Here is a 27,240-nt window from a genome sequence, read left to right as displayed (position 1 = left end):
TTATTTTTGAGTCTGAATTAGGAGTTCTCTGGTTCGCTTGCCAGTCACAGTGGAAACTATTGTTAATGAGATGTCACCGTGGCTCCTTTGCTAATGATTCTTTATGAGCATCTGTGGCGCTTTATTGTAGAACACAAATAAGACGGACGGACGGACGGTGAGCGGCACAGTATAAAATGTGAACATAACAATGGTGGGATAACTGGGATGGCACAAACGTCAACTGCCACGCCGTGCATAAGAGGAAGTCAAAGTGTTGGCTGAATTGTACACTCGTTTTTCCCAGTTTGAGCTTTCACTTTTCACTCACTCTGGCCTCCACTCTTAACACAGCGGGGTGAAAAAGAGCTGGCGCACAGTTCGCTGCTCAGGATGAAAAGGTTCCTTTTCATGTCGGAGTCATTCGGATAATAAGTAAAAAAAATCACATCTGTTTTCTGAACCATTACGTGCACTCTTGGATAAAATGGTGTTATTTGATCTGTTTATGTATGTGTGTGTGTATGTATATGTGTGTGTATATATATATATGTGTGTGTGTATATATATATATATATATATATATATATATATATATATATATATATAGCATCCTTTGGTCCCTAGGAACTGTATAAATGCAAGCTATTATTATATTTAAATGAAGGAATGAGGAATTGTATTGCCAGTCAACAAGTGCTCCAAGCTAAATGAACTTTAGGTAGTCCACTGCCCAAGTCACACAATGTGTCTACTCATCTATCCTCTCCAACCTTCTAACTAACAGGTTGTGCAGCTCAATAAAAGATGTAGCACCTTGTCCTCCTTTTGTTTCAAGGCAACAATCATAATGGCATGGAAACAAGGTCCGAATCTGGTCCGACATCTACTTCACAGGAGAAAATGGTTTTGTGCGTGGTTGAAAACAACTGTAACTGTTCAAGTTACACAGAGGGAGAGAGAACGAAAAGGCTGACATGATGGTTGAATTGACTGCACTTTGAAGGAGATGTAGGCTTTCAGATGTAAAGGAGGGGTGGATGGGTGAGGGGAGTTTAGCGGGAGAAAAAGGGAGAAGAAAAGAGGAAGCCATCACACAATCACATGATGATTTCTGAAACAAGGGTAGCTTTATAACTATGCTCCTCTCTAGCAAAGAAAGGCTCCACTCAGTAATTCAAAGAGCAAATTAACACACACGCTTTATATTAGTGATACACACACACACACAGATAACATACACATACGCTGTGTACGCTTGTCTCTGGGTAGGTGAGTTGGATAATCCCATGACTCGCCTGACTTCCCTCATACTTCCTGCCAGTCGTGACACTCGATTGGCTGACAGCCGAGTGCGGGCAGGGGGCTGCCCCAGCAGCATTAATATGAATATTACATAACCTTGGCAGAGGAGGCAGGGTGAGGGAAGGGTGAAGAGGGGGAATGAGCAACGAGAGAGGACGAGGGAGAGAGACGGATGTGTTGGAGAGAGAAGAAGTGAGAGTAGGGAAAGGCAGGAAGGAGGAAAAAGTGCAGTCAAATTGCTCAATAAAGATTAAAAAGGAAGAGAACAGCGTATTGGGTTGATGATGCAATAGGGCTACACAGTATTACCAAATAATTGTATCTCAGTTATTTTGTCACATTTTATTTTAGGGGAAAAATATTTTTAAGCGTTTTGCCATATTTGAGTACAGAGCTCACAGACGGTTTATATGACAGCGTATTTTATCTCAGCATGCAAACTGTTTGTGTTTTGTTTTTATTACGTTTGTTGTGTTACATGTGCAATCCTGTTGGATTTTTGAATATGTCTTTTTAAATTTAAGTGATGGGCTGTTGCACATGCCAGTTAGCACAGAATGCAATAATTCATAATAATGATATTAATACAACAAGAGGAATGGAGTACTGTGATTTACCACAATGACTGATGTTGTCTTATTGTCCTGGAATCACACACGGCTCATTTGTCGAAAAACAAATGCAATATAACATCAAGTCATAAGAGCCAAAAAATGTATCTGCAACAATTTATTAACCAATTGAGCCCTTTTGAAGCTGAAACGCCAACTATGTGTATGTTCTAGCCTCTCTTTGTTTGGGTTAATTTATTTCTAATCTGATTATCTTTGAGTGGTGATCAGACAAAAAATATATTTAAAGTCATCGCCTTGTGCATCCGAGTGTGCATCCTAAGATGGGTGTAAAATCATGTATTCCTTTTAACCTTTATGGGTCTCAAATAATGGATGGATATCAGGGAATAGGAAGAGCATGGAGGATTTTCATTATGTACCACGACCATAAAAAGATGGAACTAAATATTTTGCAGAAACTAACATAATATCCTAACTATTCAGCTGAGATAAATGTGCATGGAATATTACACAATGTTGTGTTTCTTACTTTCTACTGACAATACTGTCTTGAATTAAAAAGGACTGCAAATTATAACCACCAACAATAGATTGCCATACAAACAACATCTGTGTTAGTCATCAAAAGTGTGATACATCGATAAAAGCAAGTTCGAAACCACGCTGCTCACATTAGTTTCCCCAAATGTCATAGTATGATGTGTTTGGACAAGTTAGTCAGTTTCCTATTTGGGTCAAGGCTCAGCTCTGTGAATGTTCTCATATTCTACATCACTCTGCCACCGCCCGTCTCATACTTTCTGCTCCCACACATTGGCCCAAAAAAGCTTTTGATCTTAATGGAAAAAACAATCCACTCATTGGTTCCCACTGTAGTCGCTGTTATACGATTCCCCAGTGACACAGCAAGTCAACCCAGTTCAGCCTTTGTCCATAGTTATTACAGGCACGTTGTTTGTCATTAACGCTTTTCCACTTCCTCATCATCTCACGTATATATATATATATGTATATATATATATATATATATATATATATATATATATATATATATACATATATATATATATACTGATTGCATAGAGATAGAGGATTGGGCATTAATGTTACAGCAGGATTTAATTTCTTGTTTTTGGGCTGGAGTCTTGTTGGCCTCCTGATATTTCTGCACAGCCTCTCACTGTTGACACATATTGTGTGTTCCTGTGTTCAGACAAGAAGAGAGGTTTGTAGGTAGAAGTAAAATAGCCAGCAATGTGGTCGGTCTTCTGCCTCAGAGCATAAACACTGTTTGGCCTGTTCAGATTTGTGTTACATTTGTCATTTCTAAGACCCGCTGCTTGACTGGTACAACCAATTCTGTACAGTGACGCACACAGTCGTCTTTTGGGGAAATTACATTGATTTATAGATTTCATTAACGCTACCAGCCTAATCCTAATCCTTACCCTAACCTAAACCTAACATTATGTGGACTGTGGACGGATATATGTACCCACAAGATGGGTAAAACATGGTCAGAGACACTCACTCACTCACTCATGTGCTGTATTTATTGATATATTTGGGTATTATTGATGAGATGTGTGTTTGTTTGATTACTATGCTTCCATTTTGTGTGTGTGTGTGTGTGTGTGTGTGTGGCATGGCTCAGAGCCATTGGCTAGGATGGTTTTAAGTGTTTAATTCAACCACCACGCTGATCATCATGATTTTTATAGCACAGCATTGTGTTTCATGGAACATTTAGCTCTGCAGTCGTTTAAAAATGGAAACCCTACCTCCCAAAAAAAAGGCCAACTTAAACTAATTTTAAACATAAAGAAATGTTAGATTAAGTATTGTAGTGCACATGTTACTAATAACAACTCTAATGATCTGAAAACTATAAAGCAAATACAGTTTAAATGCCTTCACATGCTACACTTGGTTGGTTGATGTCATGTGATCTCCCGCTTCACTGGCAGTCTTTCTTTTTTCCGGTGGCTGAACAATCCCATAAGAGCCATCAGAGGACAAGCACTGCCCCATAATTAGTGTGCACGGCATCTTCACTTGAATCCATCCATAGCAGCTTTAAGTTGACAAGTAATGTGAGCGCCAGAAAGATGAGCGCATGGCAGTTCACCATACTCCTCATACCGGACAGGAGGGACGTTTCTATAAATACCGTAGTACTGCCATACTGCCGATCCAAATGTAAGACAAGTACATATGAGCAAGCATCTGCCAACATTTTGCAGAGGGCCAGTGTCGCAGATACAGTCAAACCACAGTATGTACAGATCAGAATAAATCTAGGCAAAACAAATTATTTCTGTGTCACGTTTACTGTGGGGAATCCTGTGATTGCCATTTTTAACAACACAGTCTATCTTGCTTGACATGGGCTATAATCAGGGTAGGACATTTTCTTTCTTTTTTTGAAAATTGCCCCCACTGACTGAAATCCAGGGGCATTTCACAAAAGAATTGGGGGCACTTTTTGAAACTTGTGAAATAACATTTAACCTTTAAAATAAATACTCAGGCTTACAGTATATGAGCAATTGTCATCAAATGGCAATAAGGCTATTAGGCAGTAGTCTACAGATTTAAAGTGTTTTATTAGATTTTTTAAACAAAAAACAAACAGAAAACAAATCAGACAATCATATTCAATGTTATTCTTATTTCTTTGTGGTTATTTATTATTACATTTTTCTAAACAACTATTAACAATTATAACTTTTCTTTCTTTTTTTATAATTCAAAATCATATTTATAGATTTTGTTACCTTAATCACGTTGTACCTACCTAGGAAATACAGATAGGACAGACAAAACAAAGAACAAAAACAAAACGTGTAGGTGCCCTGCCTGCATCCAAAGTTAACCCTGGCTCCATCTGCTCCAACAACAAGATGATCGGTCCAGTTAGGGATGCCCTTGGAGATCAGCAGTGACCGGATGCAATGCAGGATGCTGTCAGCTATGGCACTCTGTGTCCTCAATTCTATTAGGGTGATAAATACACACAATGTAATACAAAACTAAACAAAACACAAGTGAGCCACTTCAGAGAAATCCGTGTACTGTATGTGTAAGTAACCTATAGATTAATTGATACACAATAAACTTGAGCAATAGATAATTGATAAGAGATCATAGATAATTACCCTAGAAATGCCATTCGAGGGACACCTTTATGCAGTAACTCCACATAAAGGACCTCTGTCTAGACTAGGGGTGTCAAACATACGGATCCGGCCCGCCAGGGGGTCCAGTCCGGCCTGTGGGATAATTGTTCAAATTGCAGAAAAAAAAAAAATACCTGAGTTGGGACTCTAACCACTGATCCTCTGATTGTAAGACGGGAATGGTAACCAATGAGCCATAGTTGCAATTGATTGCACCACTGACATTACTAAACATATTGCCCAACTGCGAGGGAATCTGCAGAAGAGAGCCCAGGCAGGTAAACAATGGGCTGATGTCTGAATTTTTGGTCTTTATGTTTCTTGTTTATTGTAGAAAGACATTTTTAAAAATAGGGTTTATCATTATATATGCGTTATTATGCTATGACTTTACTGGTCCGGCCCACTTGAGATCAAAATGGGGAGCATGTGGCCCCGTAGCTAAAATGAAATTGACACCCCTGGTCTAGACTCTAACGTTAGCTAGCTTGCAAGCGAGCCTTTGTAGCTAATCGTAGCTAACATTAGCGAGCTCACTCACGTAGCTAGTTACTTAAAGCGAACTAAATAATTTCAAAATAATGATTTCTAGTTATCACTCACCGTAGGCGATTGACCTAGTGACGAAAGTCCACGTATCTCTTGATGTTTTTGCTCCCTTTCATGAAGTCCACAGTATAATTTGCCTGCTGGATGGACAACAGCTTTGGCAACTTGTTGTCCACAAGTTCGACATGCCTCACAAAAAAGTATTGTCTTTTTCTCGTCGTCGTCTTGCTCCACCCCACGCCAATCTAGTTTCCATGTTCCGATGGTGGCTGGGTGTGTGGATTTTATCTTTCGAACCTGAGATGGTGACAGAGCCTGTGTTAGCTGATGCTCATTTCTCCTCACAGGAGAACTCGCAGTGACCGGTCTGATCAAGGAGCTCTCCATTTTCTCTCTTTTTTTTCCCCTACACGCTCACGCAACATCAGTCAAGGCAGAAATCAAAAACATTCTATGGCAACTGGAGCGGGTCATATTGTCTACGATGTTTTTGACAAGTTCATTAAATTATCATAATTATTAGAATAAATTATGGGGGCATTTTTTGCCCCTGTCTTAGTGATATCAGAGGCAAAATAATATTTCTTAGGAGCAGTTTTGCCCTTTGCTCTCGTGTATTTCTGACACTGCTATAATGTATCATACAGTTTTTATTTGAGTGTCAAAAAGGGTAAGAGTTTTGTTGAGGTTTATTACAGTACCGCTACTGGTGACTAAAAAAAACAGTTCCAAGTTGTGGGTTTGATAAGTTTCACAATGAGCCATACATAGTCATTTAGTTTTTTAATCATGCCGCCTGTGAACTCTGTGCTTGGAGGTATGTGTTTTATGTCTAAAAATATCTTTGGATTTGTATTCTTCTTTTGAAGTTCACCAAAGCTTGTGAACTCCCTCTTTTTTAATTATTATTGCAACAGATTACTATAATTGTTTTCCTTAGTTGGAACTGAGCAAATCTACATAAAGATAATCATCATTGTGAGCTCCCTCTTCCAAAGTGGGAACAAGCTCCCTTCTCTATCTTCCCTATTTTTAAACCTGGATCCTATTTTCCCATCCTATTTTTTTAAGTGACTTACTTACACATTTATGAAATTGGTATTGAGTGAGACCACTCTGTAGTGTAATTGCTCTCGACAATTCTGCACCATTTATGTACAGTATGTCCACTTGAAGTGCTTGTTTTTGCCGCTGACATCAAATGTTTTCCTGTACCTTACACTTGATCCGGTCTGTTTGTTATTGTGTCATGTGACTTGTTGCAGGATGAAAGTCATGGAAACGTGAGAGAGGAGAGAAGGGCCTAGGCTATCAGTTTGTTTTGTAGGAGTACAGAAAGTGTAGCAATATCATGGCTTGGCAACGTGGATGGGACGTGAGATTTCAGAACGAGACTTCTCAGAGTGAACAGACTTGATCAAGCGAAAGGGGAAGACAATCTAGATCCTAAGGTCCTTTCCATCATAACAATTTGAGTGTGTCGGGGCCACTCAAAACTGGACAACATTTAAAAAAAAAAAACGTTATCCTCAATAGTGCACTTTCTGAATCCCGCCACTATTTGAAACGATCCGACTGTGTTGGGAATGATGTTGGCTAGTCCAGTGTTAAGCTATGGCTAAACTTCTTAGCTGGAAGTCTTCAAAGATACACCCTCTCTACTCCCACTTGGTCGCAGTGCAAATTACATAAGCAAGTGTCGCCTTCCCGCTGACAATGAAGCTCTGGCCACTGTGAATTTGGGTCGTGCTTGTTTGGGGAGATAAGCAAGGACGGCTCCTGGTCTTTGAGACTGACGCTCACAAGTTCTGTTTATTTCCTCTCTGTCTGGCAGACATGTCTCTGTAAATGTAATGCCATGGGTAGCAACAACACTCGGAGCATCGCGATACAGAATCGGCACCAAGATATCTATAGGCCTGAATGCAAAGTCATTATCGAGCTTAGCGAGCCAACTCTGTTACGTGATGCTAATCTACATTCCAATGAGTGTGCAGCCAAAACAAACAAGGGAGAAAAGATTTAAGCCCTTCTAATGCTGTTAAATTCCTGTCATGGATTACACAGCAGTGTCAGTCTAACACTAGTTTGAAGCCTCCCCTTTAAACCTTACATGCTCTCAGGGCACATGCTGGCGCTTCGCCTGCAATACACCTGGCAAAACTGTGTTGGTGCCTGGTTGAGCAGTTCATGCAGTTCATGCGTCTCAGTTACTTTAAGTCTAATTATAGACTGTTGAGAATAATAACAACTATGTGCGAGTGTAGGCAAGTTTCTCAAGAGATTTAATGTGTCTTGGGGTGAGTATTAGCGCTCAGTTACACAAGAGAGGTCTCCATAGGCTTCATTGGGTTTGACTTATGTACTTGCACATTAAGCAATAATGAGAAATCAATCAGTTCGCACATACAAATTTATAAACCATAGAATATATCAGATTTAAGTCACAGAACTTTAACTAAAGACAACAACAAGTTATTCCGGTTATTTGTTTGTTGTTTTTGGAACCAATGAACACATATGTACTATACATTATAGTTTAATTATTTAAGCAGTACCACCGTCGTTCTTAATATTCTAGCCCTTGTCCAGCTCGCCATAGGAACAAATATCGATCAGAGAAACTGCAGCACAATAAAAAATATGAATCTGTTTTTAGTTCACATATTTCCCTTCGTTTACCAAATTTGTCCACAGGGTCTGCATGTTACCTAGCAACAGTACAACATACAATTGAAGCTGCCCATAAACCAGCCCTGAGCGGCCTGCTTTGGATTTAGAACAAACATCTTTGCTGCTCACTCATCTTTACTTATTTTCCTCTCTCTCACCCTCTTTCTCTCTGTTTGCATTTCAGTTCTTCGCCGAGAGCAGGAGAGACCGTCAGTTCCGCGTTGGTGGGCCAAACCAAGCCCGGCGGGCAGACGCATAAGATCTGCTTGGTGTGTTCAGACGAGGCCTCAGGGTGCCACTATGGGGTTGTAACCTGCGGCAGCTGCAAGGTGTTCTTCAAGAGGGCCGTCGAAGGTTGGTCTCCCATGCCTACCTACCTGCATCCACCCACTTAATCAGACAGGACACATGTAAATGACGGAGAAGAAAAATAGGTTTTACATTTGAATGATTGTATCTACACAAATCTTTGTATTGAAAAGGTTTGAGTGTATATATATAATTTTCTTTTGAACCAATGAGTTCAATTAAATTTAACTCATCCTTTGAACCAATGAGTTGTGGCAACATCTACACCAGGCTATAATCAGATTTAAATATACATGTTTGTGTATTCTGTTATGCAGCCACAGCCTTGTGCACCTAATAGCAACAGTTAGCATCCATTACCTTTGTACATTTTGTCCCAAAGCTCATTTATTTGAATTCCATATAATCAGCTCTTGAAGCTCTTGCACAACAATGAAACACCTCTGCTGTTTCTCTTTTCTAGGCACCAGAACATTTTATTATTTCCCAAACTCCACGATCAGAGTGGAATAGTAGGCTGTTAGCTGTCGGGCTTTAGTCGACCCACGTCATGTTCATGCATTGTTTGGGGTTTGAGTCTTAGTCCTTACCTTGTACTGCCACCTCTACTTTCGTCTTTCCTGTTTGTCCTGTAGCAAAGTAGGGATGACTTACAAGTAATTATAACGAACAAACAAAAAAGGGGAAAAAGCCAACTCCAAAAATCTTACTACCATGATACCCTCCCGATTAACAAAGTGTTGCCTTATAGCGGACTAGTTTTGTAAAGAGCTTGTAAAGCAGCCATTATTCTGCTTGGCTTCCTAAACATTTGATATCTTCTAATACAACATTCGGTTCTTGTCTCAGGCACTTTGTGCGTCAGGAAACTTGTCTCAGTCTAATTGCCTTGACAAAATCTTGAAATAGGGAGGGGCAGGAATGCATCTGACAAACAGAAAGTAATTCATGTTAATGTATTTCTGCAATGAATTTAATTTCCCTTTGCTTCTCTCTGCTTCTGTTCCTTCATTTCCTGTCTTTCTAAAGCTTTACAGATGTGTAATTAGTTTGAAAAAGCCTTTTTGAGGAGTGTGTTTCTGTCAATAGATTATTGCATTTATCAACAATGCCTTGGTGAACAATACATGGACCACTTCCCATTTATCATTGACCCAATACTGATACTAAATGCACAGAAATGAGCCACACTAATCTCTTGTTTTTTAAGTCCAAATTAGCCGAGTCATTTTTCTATCTGTCTGTTTCCTCTATTTCTGTAACTAACGCTGCCTCTTAATAATAGTTAGTGAGCTCATTTTGAATGTAAGGTAAACAAACTGTAGATTGTTTTATGCAACAGGTCAGGACTTGAACATAGCTAGCTGGTGGTCGATGATGTCAATTTAGAACATTTTGGCCAAAACAAGCTACTATTCCTAAAATATTTTTAATAAACCATTATACGGATAAATTGTAGAATTCTAATTATGAACACTCGATTTGAGCAGGACAATCTGCTACGTTTAATTGGTTGAGTTGTATGATTGTTGAACGTTATCTAGCAGTTTCACTTTTATGATGTGACGCTGGTGTAAATGCCAAGCGCTCAAACTGAAGTGTGAGTTTTATTTAAGAGCTGCCTGCCATAATACTGAGAAGGTTAATCTGTTAATTGTTTTTTTTCTCCCCCTCCTCCATTCTCTGGCCGTTGTCTTTATGGTGAAGGATGGAGAGCACGACAAAACACAGATGGTAAATAAATGCACTTTTAATATTATATAAATTAATAATTATGATGATAATGTTGGTCATACTTTCATCCTTGATTTGCTCATGTCCCTATATTCCTTAAGCACTGAAATGGGACCGTGACTGATTTTGTGTTCTTCAATTTCTGCCTTTTATTTTCACTTGACCTTCATAAACCTCATGAGATCTGATGTCAAAAATCACCTCAAGTTTTTTGTTGTTTTGTTTCTTTGTGGTGTCCATGGCTCTACTGATAACTGTATTAAAGTTACAACTAGGTTTATGTTCTTAAAAACAAAATCATACTGGATTGATTAGCAACTGGGTATCAATATATTATGACTTCAAATAACAAGTGTAGCTAACAGTAACATAACGCCATAGTCCTGTGAAATCTGTATATCTCCAAAACGAACGAGTTCAGTCATTATGCATTTTTCAGATCAGATCAAAGAATCTGGTTGTTTTTTAAATTTTAAAAGTAGAAGGATAACATGAAGCATCACTTAACGATTACAACATTCAACAAATGAAAGCTGCAAGCAGCGATTAAAAGGTCCCTTGCCATATTCGTTCACTGACTGTAAAACAAAATAAAAAATGGCCAACTTCCTGCTGAGTTTAAAGCATAGCCCCAGGAGACTTTATTTTAAGCGTCTTTGAGTACTTAGAAAAGCACTATATAAAATTAAAATATAATTATCATAAGTCCACAGGATACATGTGCCGACTAAATGTCGTACATCTAGACTTTGTTGAATTATTGTAATACAGGACGCGATTGAATTTTGGGTAATTATCAAGGATTCTTGCTTCCCTACTTCCTTTTAAACGATCAGATGAATTAAGTACTAACTGTTGCTTAATTGAAAGGAACTGGTCCGGTTTGAATTGCACGTATTTGCTGTGAGTTGACAGCGCTAACCACTGAGCACTGTTGAGCAGACACTTATGAGCCCTACATGTTAGTGTTGGCTACACACCAGCCAATGGCTTCAGCACCAGTTCTGAAAGGTGCTGCCAGGCCCTTGTTAACAGATCAGGGCAGGGTAAGGGAGCAAGGATATCAGTGTGATTCAGCTGGCACTTTGTACACCACAGATGGCTTTTTACGCCATTGTTTGCAATGACTTGCTGTGGTAACAGAGAAGGCTTCAACTGGCAGCCCGCAGGCGGCTGTCTTGTCATCACACAGAATAATTTCCAGTCTCTGTGAAATATGATCATTTGTAGGTTTCAAAGGTGATTATTTTTCTGTGGTTTTGATAAATGTCTAGATATATTTGCAGAATGCATTTAGCTCCATCCACCAACAACACAGGGTGCTGCTGTTCTGAAGCATCATTAAGCTGAGCTAATCATTTGCTTGGTGTCCCAGATGCAGTGTTTGCTGGTGCCCATAGTACAGGCCTGGCCAACCCGCGGCTCCCGAGCCACATGCGGCTCTTTGCCTGGTTTCATGCGGCTCTTGCGTTCATATCGAAGTTTGTGTTTTTTTTTGTTTCTTTTTTATCTTTTTATTGATTTTGCAAATACTTTAGACCACTGGTGTCGAACTCAAGGCGCGACGGCTTGAAAGCCATGAAATCGCGGACCCGTTTTCAGTCATTCGCGGACCCGTTTTCAGTCATTTGCGGACCCGTTTTCAGTCATTTGCGGACCCGTTTTCAGTCATTCGCGGACCCGTTTTCAGTCATTCGCGGACCCGTTTTCAGTCTTTCGTGGACACGTTTTCAGTCCGTCAGGACGGTCATTTTACATGGGCAAAAAAAAAATAAAATCCTGTGCTTTTATTTTGAAGGGATTTTTTAATGCGGCAGAGTGCAATTTATTCAATTTCAGTCATATTGATGTCATATGTTGTAACTCTGTTACGTTGTTCATTCTGGTCACATGACATCTATTGCTTCTGTCCATCCGGGGAGAGGGATCCTCCTCTGTTGCTCTCCTGAAGGGTTCTTCCTGTTTTCCCTGTGAAATGGTTTTTACTATCTTTATTTGGGGAGTTTTTCCTGATCTGATGTGAGGTCCCGGGACAGGATGTTATTTGTACAGATTGCACATTTTAATTTGTGATTTTGGGCTATATAAAATAAACTGAATTGAATTGAATATTCACACACTCCTCAATGCTGCGTTCACAACACACTTTACTTGCGTGAGTTTACACATCAGACTATTTGTGATAGTTTGCTTCATTCCCAACCTTTTTTTTGTTATGTTCAAAAAGGCTGAAGTTATAACATTATTATGTGTGTTGTATTACCTTGTATCCTTAAGAAGCACTTTTGGGTTTTTAATTGAGTGTGAAAGGGAATATTTCTGTTTGGCATACTGTGATACTATCTCAGGTTCAAACCTAGGTACCTAGGTATGATGTGGCTCTTTGCAGTAACACAGCAAAAAATGTGGCTCTTAGTCTCTGACTGGTTGGCCACCCCTGCCATAGTACATGCATTGAGTGTGCTGTATTGTGCTCAGTATTCACTCACTTGTGAGCAAACAGGAGGAGGGCAAAATAATGTAAAGCACCTCATGATAAAGGAAGTTGATCATGAGTTCACTGTTAGAAAGGTAACTTAACAGGCCAGTGTTACAGATGGCCAGCTTTGTGTGTCTGAACAGGGATTGCTCTGACATAAATACGCAATTGAATATAACTGAGCTGATAGTGATGGACTTCACGAGACGTATAAAACATGCCTGTTTCCCATATATATTTAAAAGAAAATGCCACAAAATTGTGAGGGAATATCTTTATTTTTTGTATTGCTGGAGAAAACAATAATAATACTCTCACCCATATACAGTATGTATTATGAATTTGCCCTTGTTATCCCCTTATTTTGAAACAGGAAGTAGTCCCACGTGTACCCTTCCACTGACCGAGTCCATCTCTGTTAGCTCAATCTGGTCCATTTTAAATACTGTCACCATTGATTATTTCAAGTCGAGAGGAAACAACCTTTTGTTTTCTCCTAATCATTAATACATTATCTTATTATCTTAAGGGCTTCTGTAGTTGGGAGCTCAAAACCATGTCCCAATAATGAAAAAACACAAGTTTTTCTGCGGTCGGTGCTGTCTTTCAACCTGTTGGTATATTTTTTTTAAAGCACTTTTTAATCATGTTTTCCAGAGGTATTATTTGAGTTACCTGTGTTCTACACTGCAGTGATTCACTCACCGTTTCACTAAAATACTGTGAGCTGCCTGAGTTTAGATTTCTATGAACATCTTAAAATGTGGATAATATTAATGGGAGAATTATCCTTTTGTGGACATGGACATGTCTGACTGTTGTTTCCAGGGGATTGTAGATGAATTGGGTCCATACATGTGTCAGCTGACATCACTGGCAGGAACAGCAGGCTAAAGTCAGGACAGGAAATGTCTCCACTGCGGGACTAATAAAGGAATATCTTATCTTAAAGATGGCTTAAAAATGTGTGATTTTGTCTACAATTAATTTCTATCTCAGAAGTGTATGTGCGTCAATGTAATTGTAGTACATTTAGTTCAAAGAGTGCTTTAATAAATGTATCATTTCATCATCATAATGCCAGCAGCAATATTGAATGCCCTTTAGTTAAAAAAGCTGCATCAAACAAATTATATTTAAAAAAAACAGTAACACTGTTTATGGTCCCAAGGAGAATTTTGTCAAGGAACTGTTGACTTTGTGTAAGGTCTTGTTTCAGCCAAAGCTGTTTTTTCATCATCATGCAGAAAATTCTCAGTGTGTATGTACAACAAATGAAGGGTTGCTGGAAAGTGGAAGGGGCAGAGCATGCAAATATGCATTGTATTATCCACTATGATGATCTCTGCATCAATTTTGAACATAGTCTCACAGATATGAGCAGAGTGCACCTTACAAGGTTTCCATGCCATTATTTATTGTATCCTCTGCTTCTGCCACTCTTCACAGTGTTATGGCTATGAAGATCTGCTCAATAATGAGTAATATTGTTATACCAGAAGAAACTAATGAGCAGGCCTTTCACCTTACTTCTCCATATCTACAGTAATTGCGTTTGGGGAGTACATGCATAAGGGGCATATGCTCTTTAATAAGAGATGCTCTTGAACTCACCATTTTTCAGTGGAAGAACGAGACTCATGTGAGTGGTACATTATGACTGTGTTTTTCCATCTCAGCGCTTGAGCTGAAACAGTTGAATACACTTCAACTTTAGGTTAGATGCCGCGCAGACCACTTATTTATTTGGAAACCAATGAGTGACAAACCACTCTGACATCCTATCAACTTTTGTTTGTGATTGCGTAGCACCTCATAACATCTTCACTGTGGCCTACGTGTCCCCGTCAGACCAAAATCTAACTTTTTTGGAATCCACTAGTTGGACATTTTTTATTGAGTATGTCTTACTATGAAATCAAAAGAGTTGATCCTGAAAAGATAACATTCATGCGACATTCCTCAGGCTCTGCTACACAAGTACTGTATTTGATGAAAGCAAGACACTGTTGCACGGAGGCACAGGCTAATGCTATTGAACTGCAGCACCACCAGTCTGATATCAGTACGAAGATGACAAAGATGAAAAGAAAGCACAAGAGTGTTACCAAGAAATGGCACAAACACTTAATATCAGAATTAATTCCCAGGCCTCTGAAGATAATATTGGAATAGTGTTGCTTGCATATTACTGACATTTCTTCTAAAAATGTTTGATAGTCTATTATTTCTTCCCTCTGGTCATATACCTATTACTGCCTCTTTTCAAATTAAACAGATCTAATCACTGTTTCATCCGCAGTTTATATTCCTGCATTTAAATCATGCACGGCAGCATACAGAGTAACTACGAGAAGGGGAAAGTGTTCTTGATCTGCAAGCAAATGTACACTATTTAGACTCTAGTACATGGGTCTCAATATGAATGTGGACTATGGGGACTATGTGTGATTGTTGGGAGAGAGCTCTGTACATATTCATGGCGTGTGCCTTGTGTTTCAAGTGCAGACTTGATCAAGTGAAGCTGTCAACACCAGAGGAATGCCACAGGCTTGTCAGGCTTACTGTAGAATCAGCAGGTGGTTAGTGTGGTAATAATACATGCAGGCCAGGCTAATCCTTCTCAAACCTTCTTAGCGAGCTAATATGTCTCCCCTTTTCACCTTCCCTCTCCTCTTTACAGGTCAGCACAACTACCTGTGTGCAGGGAGAAATGACTGCATCATTGATAAGATCCGGAGGAAGAACTGTCCAGCCTGCCGCTTCAGAAAATGTCTTAAAGCCGGAATGAACTTGGAAGGTAAACAGTCTGACCCTTCTTTGAATCACACCAGACTTCAATAAAACACTTGCGTATTGTAATGTGAGCTATTTCCTGATGCAAATTGTAGGATATAGTTACAACAAGGATTTGATTAAATTGGATTGTTCAAAAAGTTGCGTGATTTAGAAAATACAGGGCAATTTGCAGTTTAGTTAATCTCAACCCACACCCTCCTGAGAAATTAACAATTAGACACTCACCAACGTTTTTGCCAACCGACTTCTATATTCACTCCTGCTACTATAATATTGCTTTGCTAGCTTCTATGATCCACAAGCTAACAGTCAAGTGTGGTTTCATGTGATGGGTCAAGCCCAATGGAATGGCACCTTATCTGATATGTTAAATGCATGTATGCACCGTAGTAAGTGAAGTAATCAAAAATATTCATGCATTTTAGATTTTTTTACTTTTGTGCGTGCTATTGGAAGATACCAAAGATAATAGATAATAAACAATTGACCCTGAACAGTGGCAAAGTGTATTAGCACTTCTATGCTATGCAAGCTTTTCAGGTATACCAGGGGTGCCCACACTTTTTTGGCTCACGAGCTACTTTTAAAATGACCAAGTCAAAAAGATCTACTTACATTTATAATGGTATATGCCTATTTATTTATTTATTTATTTATATATATACCGAGTATACTTTATATTTACAATATTGGCGTACCTTGCATAACTGCATGAACCTTTATGACGTTATCCAATTCTGTACATTTTTGGTCATTACATTTTACTCTGATGATTTCACTGAATGGAACCAGCAGGGTTGCATAGTCCGGACAGTAGCTGCTGGTAGCCAGCATCAGGCAGACTTCCAAATCGTCATCAGTCATGGTGGACTGGTGTTTGGACTTAATATTTTTTACTAGGGTAATACATCAGGTGTGTCTTTAAGTAGTAGCTTGTTTAAATTCCCCATTAATTAAGTATCATTCATTGTCCCTGTGACGCATCCACCCACTCTTTCCACTAAAGCCTCCAGTGTGTCTGGTTTCTACACCATCGCCCAAGTTAATGGGAAATGGGCAAGTCACATTAGTTTGAGTGTGTCATGTCACTACACACCTCCTGCTAAATGGTTGTCTGAGAAAATTGTTTAGAATCCCATTTGTAGCTCAACATGTGTAAAGTACACTAAAGTGTACTTTTCATACTAAGTGTAACTATGATGAAACTAAAGTTGATATAAAAGGCATTAATAAAGTCTATCATATCGCATTTATATTACTGTCACAATATTGACCTCAAAATAGGCCGTCTGTTCTCAGACATCTCAGTGAGTTGAGATGTGTCTAATTGTGCTAAATCAAATATGCTTCGTGATTTTAATTTGGTTTCATGATTGAAATGGCCTGTAGTCTCGTGCAATGCCAATACTGCTGCAGCTCAGTGGAAATGATTTCTTCTCAAGGAAAGCCTTGAATGTGAGCACAGATATTCCACAGTGATACAGCAACAAATTCTGAAATTGACGATTTTCTTCAGAGGACCACGAAAATCCCTGAAGTCTTGAATCGTATGTTCATGTTATCGACATTTTGCTCCAAATATAGTTGGAATGGCTGCAGTGTGGATCAACCAGTGTTAGTCACACACTGTGTGTGTGTGTGTGTGTGTGTGTGTGTGTGTGTGTGTGTGTGTGTGTGTGTGTGTGTGTGTGTGTGCGTGTGTTTGTGTGCGTGTGCGTGTGTTTGTGTGCGTGTGCGTGTGTGTGTGCGCGCGCGTGCAATTTGTCTGTGAATGTGCTGTGCACGTGTGCTGGTATGCAGGCAAGGCAGTATGAGAGCTCCTCAGGCCAGAGTTTTGGATCATCAGGTTTAGGACACAAAGCAACAATTATGCAAGTCAAGATTTAAGAAGATGCATGAAAAGCAACAGGTGAAGCACAGCTTGCTTCAGTGCTTGGAACTTGGGTTTTTGGGTTATTTCAGCTGATGCTTCCTTGGGGCATGAATTTGCTGTCGGTGTTGAGGGAGATTACCTGTAAACAGTGCATTGATTGTCAGACGGAGGTGAAAGTAGCTCCATATAGGGAGAGACGGAAAGACAGGGAAAGGGATTTGATGGACGTCAACTCATCAGCAGACGGACTCTCACCAGAAAGGCTCTTAGTTGCCATAGAAACGCCAGGAGAGGAAATTAAAAGTAGGTAGAGACTAGAAAAAAAACATGTTTTTTCATGGTACCCTCTCAATCCCTGACATGTTTTGCACATTTAGTGGGAGAAAATGTCAAAATGATACGCAGGTAGTCCACAATGTAGACTTACTGTTCTAATAATATAAAACACCAGTAGCTCTGGGGCACTTTCATTTCGTTAATTTAGCTTTCTGAAGAAAAAACAAGTAGCCCCCTAATATACATGTTGTGTGGTATACTACAGCAACACATTTGCCACAGTACAAGTCTGGAGACTGATAAAAGTAAAGTGTGTTAAGTGTGTGGGCCAGCCAGCCTCGGTCGGTACATTAGCTGCAGGTTTGCTTGTCTGGCAGTTTTAATGGTCACACCTGTGTTTCTGACTTTCTTTTTTTAACTATTTTATGCTGCTTTGATCGTCAACGTATTCTTCTGTGTGACCTCTATTGTTTAGATATTAGAGGGGTGTCAAACTCATTTTAGTGAAGGGGCCACATGCTGCCCATTTTGATCTCAAGTGGGCCGGACCAGTAAAATCACAGCATAATAACGCATACATAATGACAATATTTCTCTTTTTAAATCATTGGTGAAGCTTTTTGGATGATAAACCCTATTTTAAGGTCTTTCTACAATAAACTAGAAACATAAAGACCATAAATTCAGACATCAGCCCACTGTTTACCTGTCTGGGCGCTCCTCTGCAGATTCCCTCTCAGTTGGGCAATATCTTTAGTAATGTCAGTGCTCCAATCAATTGCGACAGTTTTCAGCAACCGTTTGATTCAGTAACGGCAAGACGGCGGTGGTGACGGGCGCAGCTTCTCAACGCTGATTGGCTGACGCAACTATGACTCACGCGATTTTTTCACCAGAGTTGGGATAGTCTGACTTGTGCATGTAATCTACTCACGCAAATAATTCGCGCCGCGTTTGGTGTGAACACAGCATTACAATCAGAGGATCAGTGGTTCGAGCCCTGGCACAGCTATTTTTATTTTTTTCTGCAATTTTAACAATTATCCCACGGGCCAGACTGGACACCCCTGGTTTAGATGCTGTTGGTTGTAAAATCTGAAATCACACGGGCGCATCTCTTGCGCATGTGTGATGCCTGAAATGTATTATAATGACTCACTACTTGCTAGTTCCCTTTTTCATCTTTCCTTCCCTTTTTTTGTCTCCTCCTTTTTCTCGCCATGTCCCCCCAGCAAGGAAAAACAAGAAGCTGACCAAAAGTACTACCATGCCTGTTCCAGTCATCAACAGGTCCATGCCCCAACTCGTGTCCACAATGTTGTCTGTGCTCAAAGCCATCGAGCCAGAGGTCATCTACTCTGGTTATGACAGCACTCTGCCCGACACCTCCTCGCGGCTAATGTCCACTCTCAACAGGCTGGGGGGTCAGCAGGTCATCTCTGCAGTCAAGTGGGCAAAGTCACTGCCAGGTAATGAAAAGCTTCTCAACATGTGTCGCTTTTGCTTTGATTTAGATGAATATCACTGCTCGAGCAAAGTGTGTCACTGGGAGTATTTCCAGCTTGTTATTGAGACTAATGTGTGGTGAAGTGGGCCAAGTCACTGATGGAAAATTAAGTCATTTGTTACTTTTAATACATGCAGCTGGTAGAGGGAATTGCATCACTTTTAGATCAAATGGAGAGTTTGCCTGATTACGAGACATTTAGTGAGAAAATGGCTTTCACTTTTGCCCTCCAGGTAATTGAGCATTTCCATGTCATTGTTATCATTGCTTAATGAAACTCAAGAACACAAGTAGCTGCAAGTTAACTTGAGAAATAATATAATTTCCTTTTTGGAAATAACCTCCGCTATGTCTATTTCACTGATGTTTCTGACCGTGAGAAAGAAAGCGCCCTCTTTCTTTACTTTTCACCCTCTAACTCACCCACCATTCTTTTTACTTTTACTAACTGGGAATGTTGGTATTTGCAGTGGTGGTAGAAGATGGCTTACTCAAAACTTTTTCCCAGAAGTAAAACTGTCAATTATTGATAGAACTATACAGTAAAAATCATTTTTATTCGAGGTGAAGAGGGAAAGAGACATTATCATCACAATGCACTTCAATTGACCTGTCTGTACAAGGTGGAGCTTTCAATTCTCAAATGATGCTGAATACGTAATAATAATGTGTCATACTTGAATTTGTATCGTTTGTGACCAATGTAACCAGTAACATTTCTCTATCAGGTAAATGTAGTACTACTCCAGGCAGCTGGCTTCATAATTGTGTTTTAATGATGAATTGAGAGATTGCTTTTCCTTTTCATCAATGTTTCTCTATTTATTTGAAATCAATATATTTATGCTCTGTTTTTTAATAACACAGACATACTGCTTTAATATAGTAAATCATCTTTTTTCAACCTGAAAAACCTTTTAACAAAAACATGCAGTATACTAATTACTGTTGACCAAGAACGTGTTGTATCATTGTACTGTATTGTTGTATCATTCTAACCCAGTGACTTTCCTAGGTTTCCGCAACCTGCACCTGGATGACCAGATGACATTACTGCAGTGCTCCTGGCTGTTCCTCATGTCCTTCAGTCTTGGTTGGAGGTCTTATGAGCAGTGTAACGGTAGCATGCTCTGCTTCGCCCCTGATCTCGTCATCAACAAGTGCGTACTGCGGCCAGCTGTTGATATTTTGTCAAACAGTTTTGCTCATTTCAGGGTGTCAATCTGACTTCATCACTTGGCTTACTCACTCGCCCATCTATTGGTTCGCGATTCAGCGTGGCATGAATAGAAGTCGGGTGATTGGCTCAAGGCGCAGCACCTACAGTATATTAGTAATTTGGCAGTTTCTGTGTGTTAAGTTGTTAAATTGGATGGAAAGGAGCAGCCGTGGACATTATGGATATTATAGGAAGCACAGCTCTAATAGTGGAACTATGAGACAGACTTAACAAGGGATCTGAAGGCGTATTTAGCTACCTTAGCATATAAACTGGAAGCAGAGGGGGAAATGTAGACTGGCTCTGATTATAGTTTTAAAATATAGCTACGCGCACCTTCAAAGGTCACTGATTAACATGTTGTATCTCATTATTTTGTTGACCTTAAACGTAGCCGGCTAGCATTTTTTTTTTCTTTTCTGCTTCCAGTCTTATTGCTAAACTAGTCGAATCTAGTCAAAAGAAATACAAAAAATGTTGTATTACTTTAAGAGACAAAAAGTAATAAACTCGTCCTTTCATCCAGGTACGTTGAGTGAGGTTAGATGAGTCTATGTTCTGAACATTTTAAGTCCACATATTACCAAACTCAAACTTCAAGTTAATTACATTCTAATTTTACAGTTTTTGGTATTATCAATATACGATCCAGCTGTAAGTGTACCATCTGCACACAGGTTGTCAATCCCAAAAGCAAAGGAAACCACAGGTTTGTGTCGCAAGAGTGATATCATTATAAGATGATTAGTAGTGATTTATAAATGTATAAGAAAATAACTAAAGTTTTGTATTGCACACTAAAAAGCACATTCCTCAAACAGGCAGAAGAGAATACATGAATTACATTCTGAACTAAAGAGTAAATAACCTTTTGTGCTACCTTGAAGCCACAGAGAGACAGCTTGGGTATAATTGCAGTGTGTTAATTACAAAGCCACATTACTTAAAGAATCACTGGCTGCAGAAATGTATTGTGCTTTGAAATCTCTGGGCTCACCACAGTCTCGGTAGTCCCTTGAGGAAACAGGATAAAGCAGAGGCTCATCTCCCGTTAGCTTGTCTGTTTCTAGCTCTTGAAGGTCAGACTTTAAATACTTGGAGAGGTACTATCCCATTTAACACATTATCTTTGATATTATTCAAACCTCTTCAGACCTTCGTGGGCTTTTGCTGATCGTTGTATATTAAGAGATAATTGACTATCTACAATGTGTGGGATGGTTAAATTGATGAGATGATCTAATGCAACCAAGATAGAATTATCATTTTGTTAGAATTTGACAACTACATCTTCCATCGAGCGGTGGGTTTGATACGGATGTGATACAGTACCAGCATCACTGTGAAAATGGAAAAGCATTGCGCCCGATTGCAATTACATTTAAATGCTTTAACGCCGGGCATTTGCACTTTCAAGCTCTAGCAACCTATGTCCTATGTCCTATTCACCGACCGGAAGTAGCATTGTTTATATGCCCAGGCGAAATGGCAGCTGCAAGGCTGCCTGGCGCAAGTGATTGCATTTTAGCCAAACAGTTAAATAATGATTAACCCCGTAAACGCTCATGACAGAGCAGAGCAAATACTAAAGTGTTGCAGAATACTCTGCTGTCGCTGACATCGATTTCGATGAGGTTCTGTTGTGTTGGATGAAGGAACGCTGGTTAGCCAACGGAGTATTGCCGTCCGAGAATGACTGATAGGTTGCTGCAAATTGAAAATGTAAATACACTCTGCGTGAGCCAAAATGTACTCAGGGAAAGGGTATGACAGCGTTGAAATGTAATTGCAATTTGTCGCACTGCTTTTCTATTTTCACAATTCAATTTACATTTGAATATTGCAAAGCGTTAGTCTTTGAAAATGAAATGTCAAATGGCTTTTGCATTTCCATTTTCAAAATGTCAGAGAACATGTATGAAGGTACCTTAAAAGAAAAATTGATTTGTCTATTTTAATTCAAATTGTGATTTAAATAATACATCTAAAAATGCTAAATTCAATTATAATATTTATGTAACTTATTTTTTTCAAATTTACATTTCAATATGTCAAATTGTCGATCGACCTTTCCATTTTCCTTTTTAATATTGCCAGATAATTCCCATGATATAAGTGGAAAATACAGATTGCATTATTTTTGCATATGTTAGTGGGAAATGAAAATGATTTTGTGAGGTTGCATTTTAATTTGAATGTAGTCTGTGACATGCTTCCATAGGAGAGTCGCTCTCAAAGGAAGCTTTAAATCAGAGGAGGATGAAAATAGATGAGGAAGGGCAAGAGGTCGTCCAGTAACACTGCAGTTGGTCAGAATGAATAGAGGACGCTAAGCCCAAGACTATTTATCAGCTGAATGTGCTGTATTGATTTATTTTGAGGTAGGAAGTGAGGTGTGAAAAATCCATCGGGATGGATTTCACAGTCTGGTCTTCTCCTTCATGGTCGTAGTGCTTTCCTGCTGGGATCGTTTTTTATAGAATTTAATAACGGGGTGAGTGAAATTAAAGAGCTGTAAGTCTAATCTATGTGTCTTTGTTTTCTTTCTGTTCCTCCCCCTCTTAATACACCTGCTCTACACTTCCCCCTCATCTCTACCTTCTCCCTTGCCCTTTCTTTCTGTCTCTCTCCTTTCAGAGAGCGTATGAAGCTGCCCTTCATGACCGACCAGTGTGAGCAGATGCTTACGATCTGTAATGAGTTTGTTAGACTGCAGGTGTCCTATGACGAGTACCTGTGCATGAAGGTCCTGTTGCTGCTCAGCACAGGTAACGAAACACAAACTTGCAATTTTTCTGGAGTTAAAACTGATCTCAAAAACTTGTTTCCCCCCATTGTATTAAATATGTAACACTGCTGCAGCCTTTTCATGGTAATGTCAGGTAGGCTCACTTTGTCACAGCAGGGTAATATATTGAATTGAATCAACCGCAAAGTAGATGCAAAGGTTCAGCAGTATTGATGAGGATGGATGAGTGAATATGTGTGCTAGCTGCAGACATGTTCTGTATCTCTAGTGGCTGCTGCAGGCAGGAAGCTGTGAATGGATGAATCTCTGATGCTGACTCTGTGCCTCATTGATCAAATCTATCATTACATATTTCAGTTATTTGGTCGAGTAAATGTCAAAGCAAACAATAACATTATAATAGCATCTCTTCTTGAATAATCAGAGGATTTTGACATATGCAAAGCCTGCAAGTCTATTTAAAAAAATTAGGTGGATGATCACACTTCATTGTGCTACAAACTAATCGTCTGTTTCTGTCAAAAGATGATTTTAGTTTTTCTTCAGGGGCTTTTTGTAATAACCTTATCACTCCACCCAGTTTCCTAAACTTTCCTGAAAACAGTTTTTCTGTGAAAGTACAGTCTGTTCATCTTCTGTAGTTACTGTTTCAGTTGAAAAGATGTCCAACAGGTACTTCTCTGTAGACATTGTTTATCCCCATTAACAGTGAGCTGCCTTGTTTTGTAACCTTTTTGCTTCAGTCGCTGAAAAGTAAAACATTAAGAGACTAAGAGTTAAATTAGTTAATCTTTCTGTTTTATGTATATAAAATACAACTTGAAAAGAGGTAAAATGTTAAGCAGCCCTCCGTTTTTTTACTTTCTGAAGAGGTAAAATAATAGTTATAAAATCAGTGGGCTACCAGTTCAGTGATTACTACCCTTAACATCTCCAGAAAAGCTGTACACAGCATGATAAACGTATTACAAACGTTTTTCCAAATTATGTAAAAAAGTCTTTGCTGAAGATCAGAGCGTTTTTCTTTCCACCTCACTCACTGAGCGGCAGGGGAAAAGATGCACTTAAGAGGCGACATGCTCATTATGCAGGGGAAATGACAAAGCTTGCATTTTCGTACCTGAGAGCTATTTTCATTTGTTCCTTTAAGGAACGGAAATACCATCTTGTCAGGACAGCTGGCGTGAGCTATTTAAATCATTTTTTTTGTATACTGTTAAACATGCCTCTGAGGTTCAGAAGGCATACTTCACTAGGCATACTTCATACTTCTGCATCTGGACCACAGAATTAAAAGAATAGTAAAAAAAAACATACACAAATGGGTCATAGTAGCTCTTTTCTACGAATACCTTAAGCCTTATTAAATACAAATATCACATCTAGTTATTATTTTATCCAGAATAATCCAGAGTAGAGTGCTGGAAAGCAATCTGTTTTTACTCTTGCTCTCATGGCCAAACCTGCACATGCATAATGAGAAGGCCAGAGAGCACTTGCACTGCGGTATCTCTCATTTATCTGATTATGTAAATCAGACATATTTAAACCTGCTCTTGCCCTCTGTGGCATTGCATAATCTTTATGCCAGTTGCTGTGGCTCTGCCTGCTATATGCCAGGCAGCAGATTGACGAGGAGTCTGCGGTGTGTTAACATGCTCGTTATGACGTCTGTATGCTTATATTTTTCAGCCGTTTGTGGTTTAACCAGTGTCTCATTTTATTTTGAGTCACAATCCTGCCATTGCCAGCTAACTTTTATAATTGTGTGTGTGTGTGTGTGTGTGTGTGTGTGTGTGTGTGTGTGTGTGTGTGTGTGTGTGTGTGTGTGTGTGTGTGTGTGTGTGTGTGTGTGTTTTTCTGCGTGTCTGTGCACAGTACCAAAAGACGGCCTGAAAAGCCAGGCGGTGTTTGACGAGATCAGGATGACGTACATCAAGGAACTGGGAAAAGCCATTGTCAAGAGAGAGGAGAACGCTAGTCAGAACTGGCAGCGTTTCTACCAGCTAACTAAGCTACTGGACTCCATGCAGGAGGTTAGAGAAACAAATCCACACACACGAATATATACTGCATCCTTGATGTGTTTCCTAGTCTTGTTTCTATATGAGAGCAAATGCGTACAATAGTTTATTTTTGCATCTTCTTTTTCATATCAGCCAGGCTTTTGCTTTCAGATCTTGCGGTTCAAGTGCATCAATGAGTTCGGGTTCAGCTGAGTTCCTTTGCTAATTACTGTAAAACCCTGAAGAATACACTCATAGATTCCACTAAGTGTGTCCCTGTATGTTCCAGGCAAATCTGTTCCAAGCATTCTCTACCAATCATCTGTACAGCCTTATATAACAGAAGTTAAGGCCTACCGTATATAATAATTGAGGGTGAATCCTGCAAATAAAAAAATAAAGTTGTACTTTGTCTCACTAATATGTACTGTATGTCTCTGCCTCCCTTGATGTCTCCTCCAGATGGTCGAGGGTCTTCTCCAGATCTGTTTCTACACCTTTGTGAATAAAACCCTCAGTGTGGAATTCCCAGAGATGCTGGCAGAGATCATAACCAACCAGATACCAAAATTCAAAGACGGGAGCGTCAAGCCTCTGCTGTTTCATCAGAAATGACTGCCTTAAACTGTGAAGCGATGCCTTAAATCCTGCCCTGCCCATGTACCTCTCCGGGGCCCCAAGCTTTTGCCCCAAGCCCTAAGCCTTTGCCTGACCTGCCTCCCCCATCACGAGGATTCAATTGCATCGTTTTCCCGGGCCCCCCTTTTAGGAATCAGCCACACCTTCCTCCCCAGGCCTCAGCCATTCAGCCTCATCTCGGAGCACAATACTCTTCATGCCTCCCAATCTGGTACCAGGTTGGGTCAAACTAGGGTAGGGCATCCAACCACCGGCCTGTTGCCCTTTTTCTTGACTAACCAAGAAGAAATTGTCCTCCAGGGGAAATATGTTGGCTCTGAATGTCTATACTGAATGTCTATTTTTTTAATTAAATTGTCCAACCCCCTTACCCTTTCCTCCTTCGTCCAGGGTCTGTCCTCAGGTTTCTGATGCTGTTTCTTTTGGCGGCTGCCTGCCTCCAGCGTTTTATTGCAGTTTTACTGACAAGCTTATTCTCAAACACCCCCCCCCCCAACATCATGACACCTAATATACTGTCCAACTCTCTGGATTAGTAGCCTATTGAAACTCTCTCCAAGCTCAAGCCTGCTGCTCCTCTGCTCATCTGCCCAGCTTGTTTGCCCGTCCCATCTCAACTGCGCAGAGAATGTAGTGAGTGTTCGCTTTGTTGTGGTTTCCAGAGGGCGGTTGGCAATGAAGGAGATAAACAAAAAACACACAAAATTGTTAAACATACTCTGACATAAGATAATCTTTCTTCTTCTTCTTCTGGACCTGAGGACAATGATGACAAACTGTTTTCAGCTGTGAATCAGTTATCATTTCTGAAATGATGTGAATCCGATTTATATACATGACCAATGGAAGAAAAACAACAGATGTTGGGGAATATTCATTTATTTTATGCAGACACGCATTTCTGACCACACATGCAAAAGACGAGCTCACACACACAAACATTCAAAGTATTCACAGACACATTCACTCAATACAATGTTTACACAGGGATTCTGACAAGGGAAAAACAGTGCCTTTTTAGCTTTTAAAGCTCTTCATAGCCATCCTCTCTAAACCGTGTTAATTATTATTAATCTAACCTTGACAACAACATATTTGTTTCTGTTTTTTCATGCCGGCAATTTCTGTTTTCTTTCCAAGCAGTTGTTTTTTGGTGTTCTTATTCTGGGCAGCTCTCTGTTCTGTTCCCCAGACGTGTATGTTAGGAAGGCCGCCTATGGTACAGCTTAAACATGCGTAGAGTAGTATAACATATTAAGATCTTCATTTTTTAGATCATAGAAAGTTTGAGAATCACATAAAAAGACAGGGCGAGTATAACAATTTCAAAACACATTTCTTGTGTCTCTTTTTCCAATTGGTACGACATTGTTACAAGCAGTCACAGTAC

General features: G+C 39.6%; 1 protein-coding gene across 1 annotated transcript in view; it reads left to right on the top strand.

Annotated features, from left to right (window-relative positions):
* Positions 1-25,826, top strand: part of LOC306733106 (glucocorticoid receptor-like) — a gene marked incomplete at both ends in the record, with an annotated part of 58,956 nt that extends 33,130 nt beyond the window's left edge. The window contains 8 exons of the mRNA XM_079214300.1: positions 8,445-8,614; positions 10,277-10,303; positions 15,466-15,582; positions 18,963-19,199; positions 20,253-20,397; positions 23,094-23,224; positions 25,084-25,241; positions 25,674-25,826. Of these exons, the coding sequence (XP_079070426.1) occupies positions 8,445-8,614; positions 10,277-10,303; positions 15,466-15,582; positions 18,963-19,199; positions 20,253-20,397; positions 23,094-23,224; positions 25,084-25,241; positions 25,674-25,826 (1,138 nt within the window). The remainder of the gene's footprint in view (positions 1-8,444; positions 8,615-10,276; positions 10,304-15,465; positions 15,583-18,962; positions 19,200-20,252; positions 20,398-23,093; positions 23,225-25,083; positions 25,242-25,673) is intronic.
* Positions 25,827-27,240: the final 1,414 nt, after the last annotated feature.

Source organism: Taurulus bubalis, assembly GCF_910589615.1.
Source record: "Taurulus bubalis genome assembly, chromosome: 2".
Classification (NCBI taxonomy): Eukaryota; Metazoa; Chordata; class Actinopteri; order Perciformes; family Cottidae; genus Taurulus; species Taurulus bubalis.
This window is presented reverse-complemented; position numbering and strand designations above follow the sequence as displayed.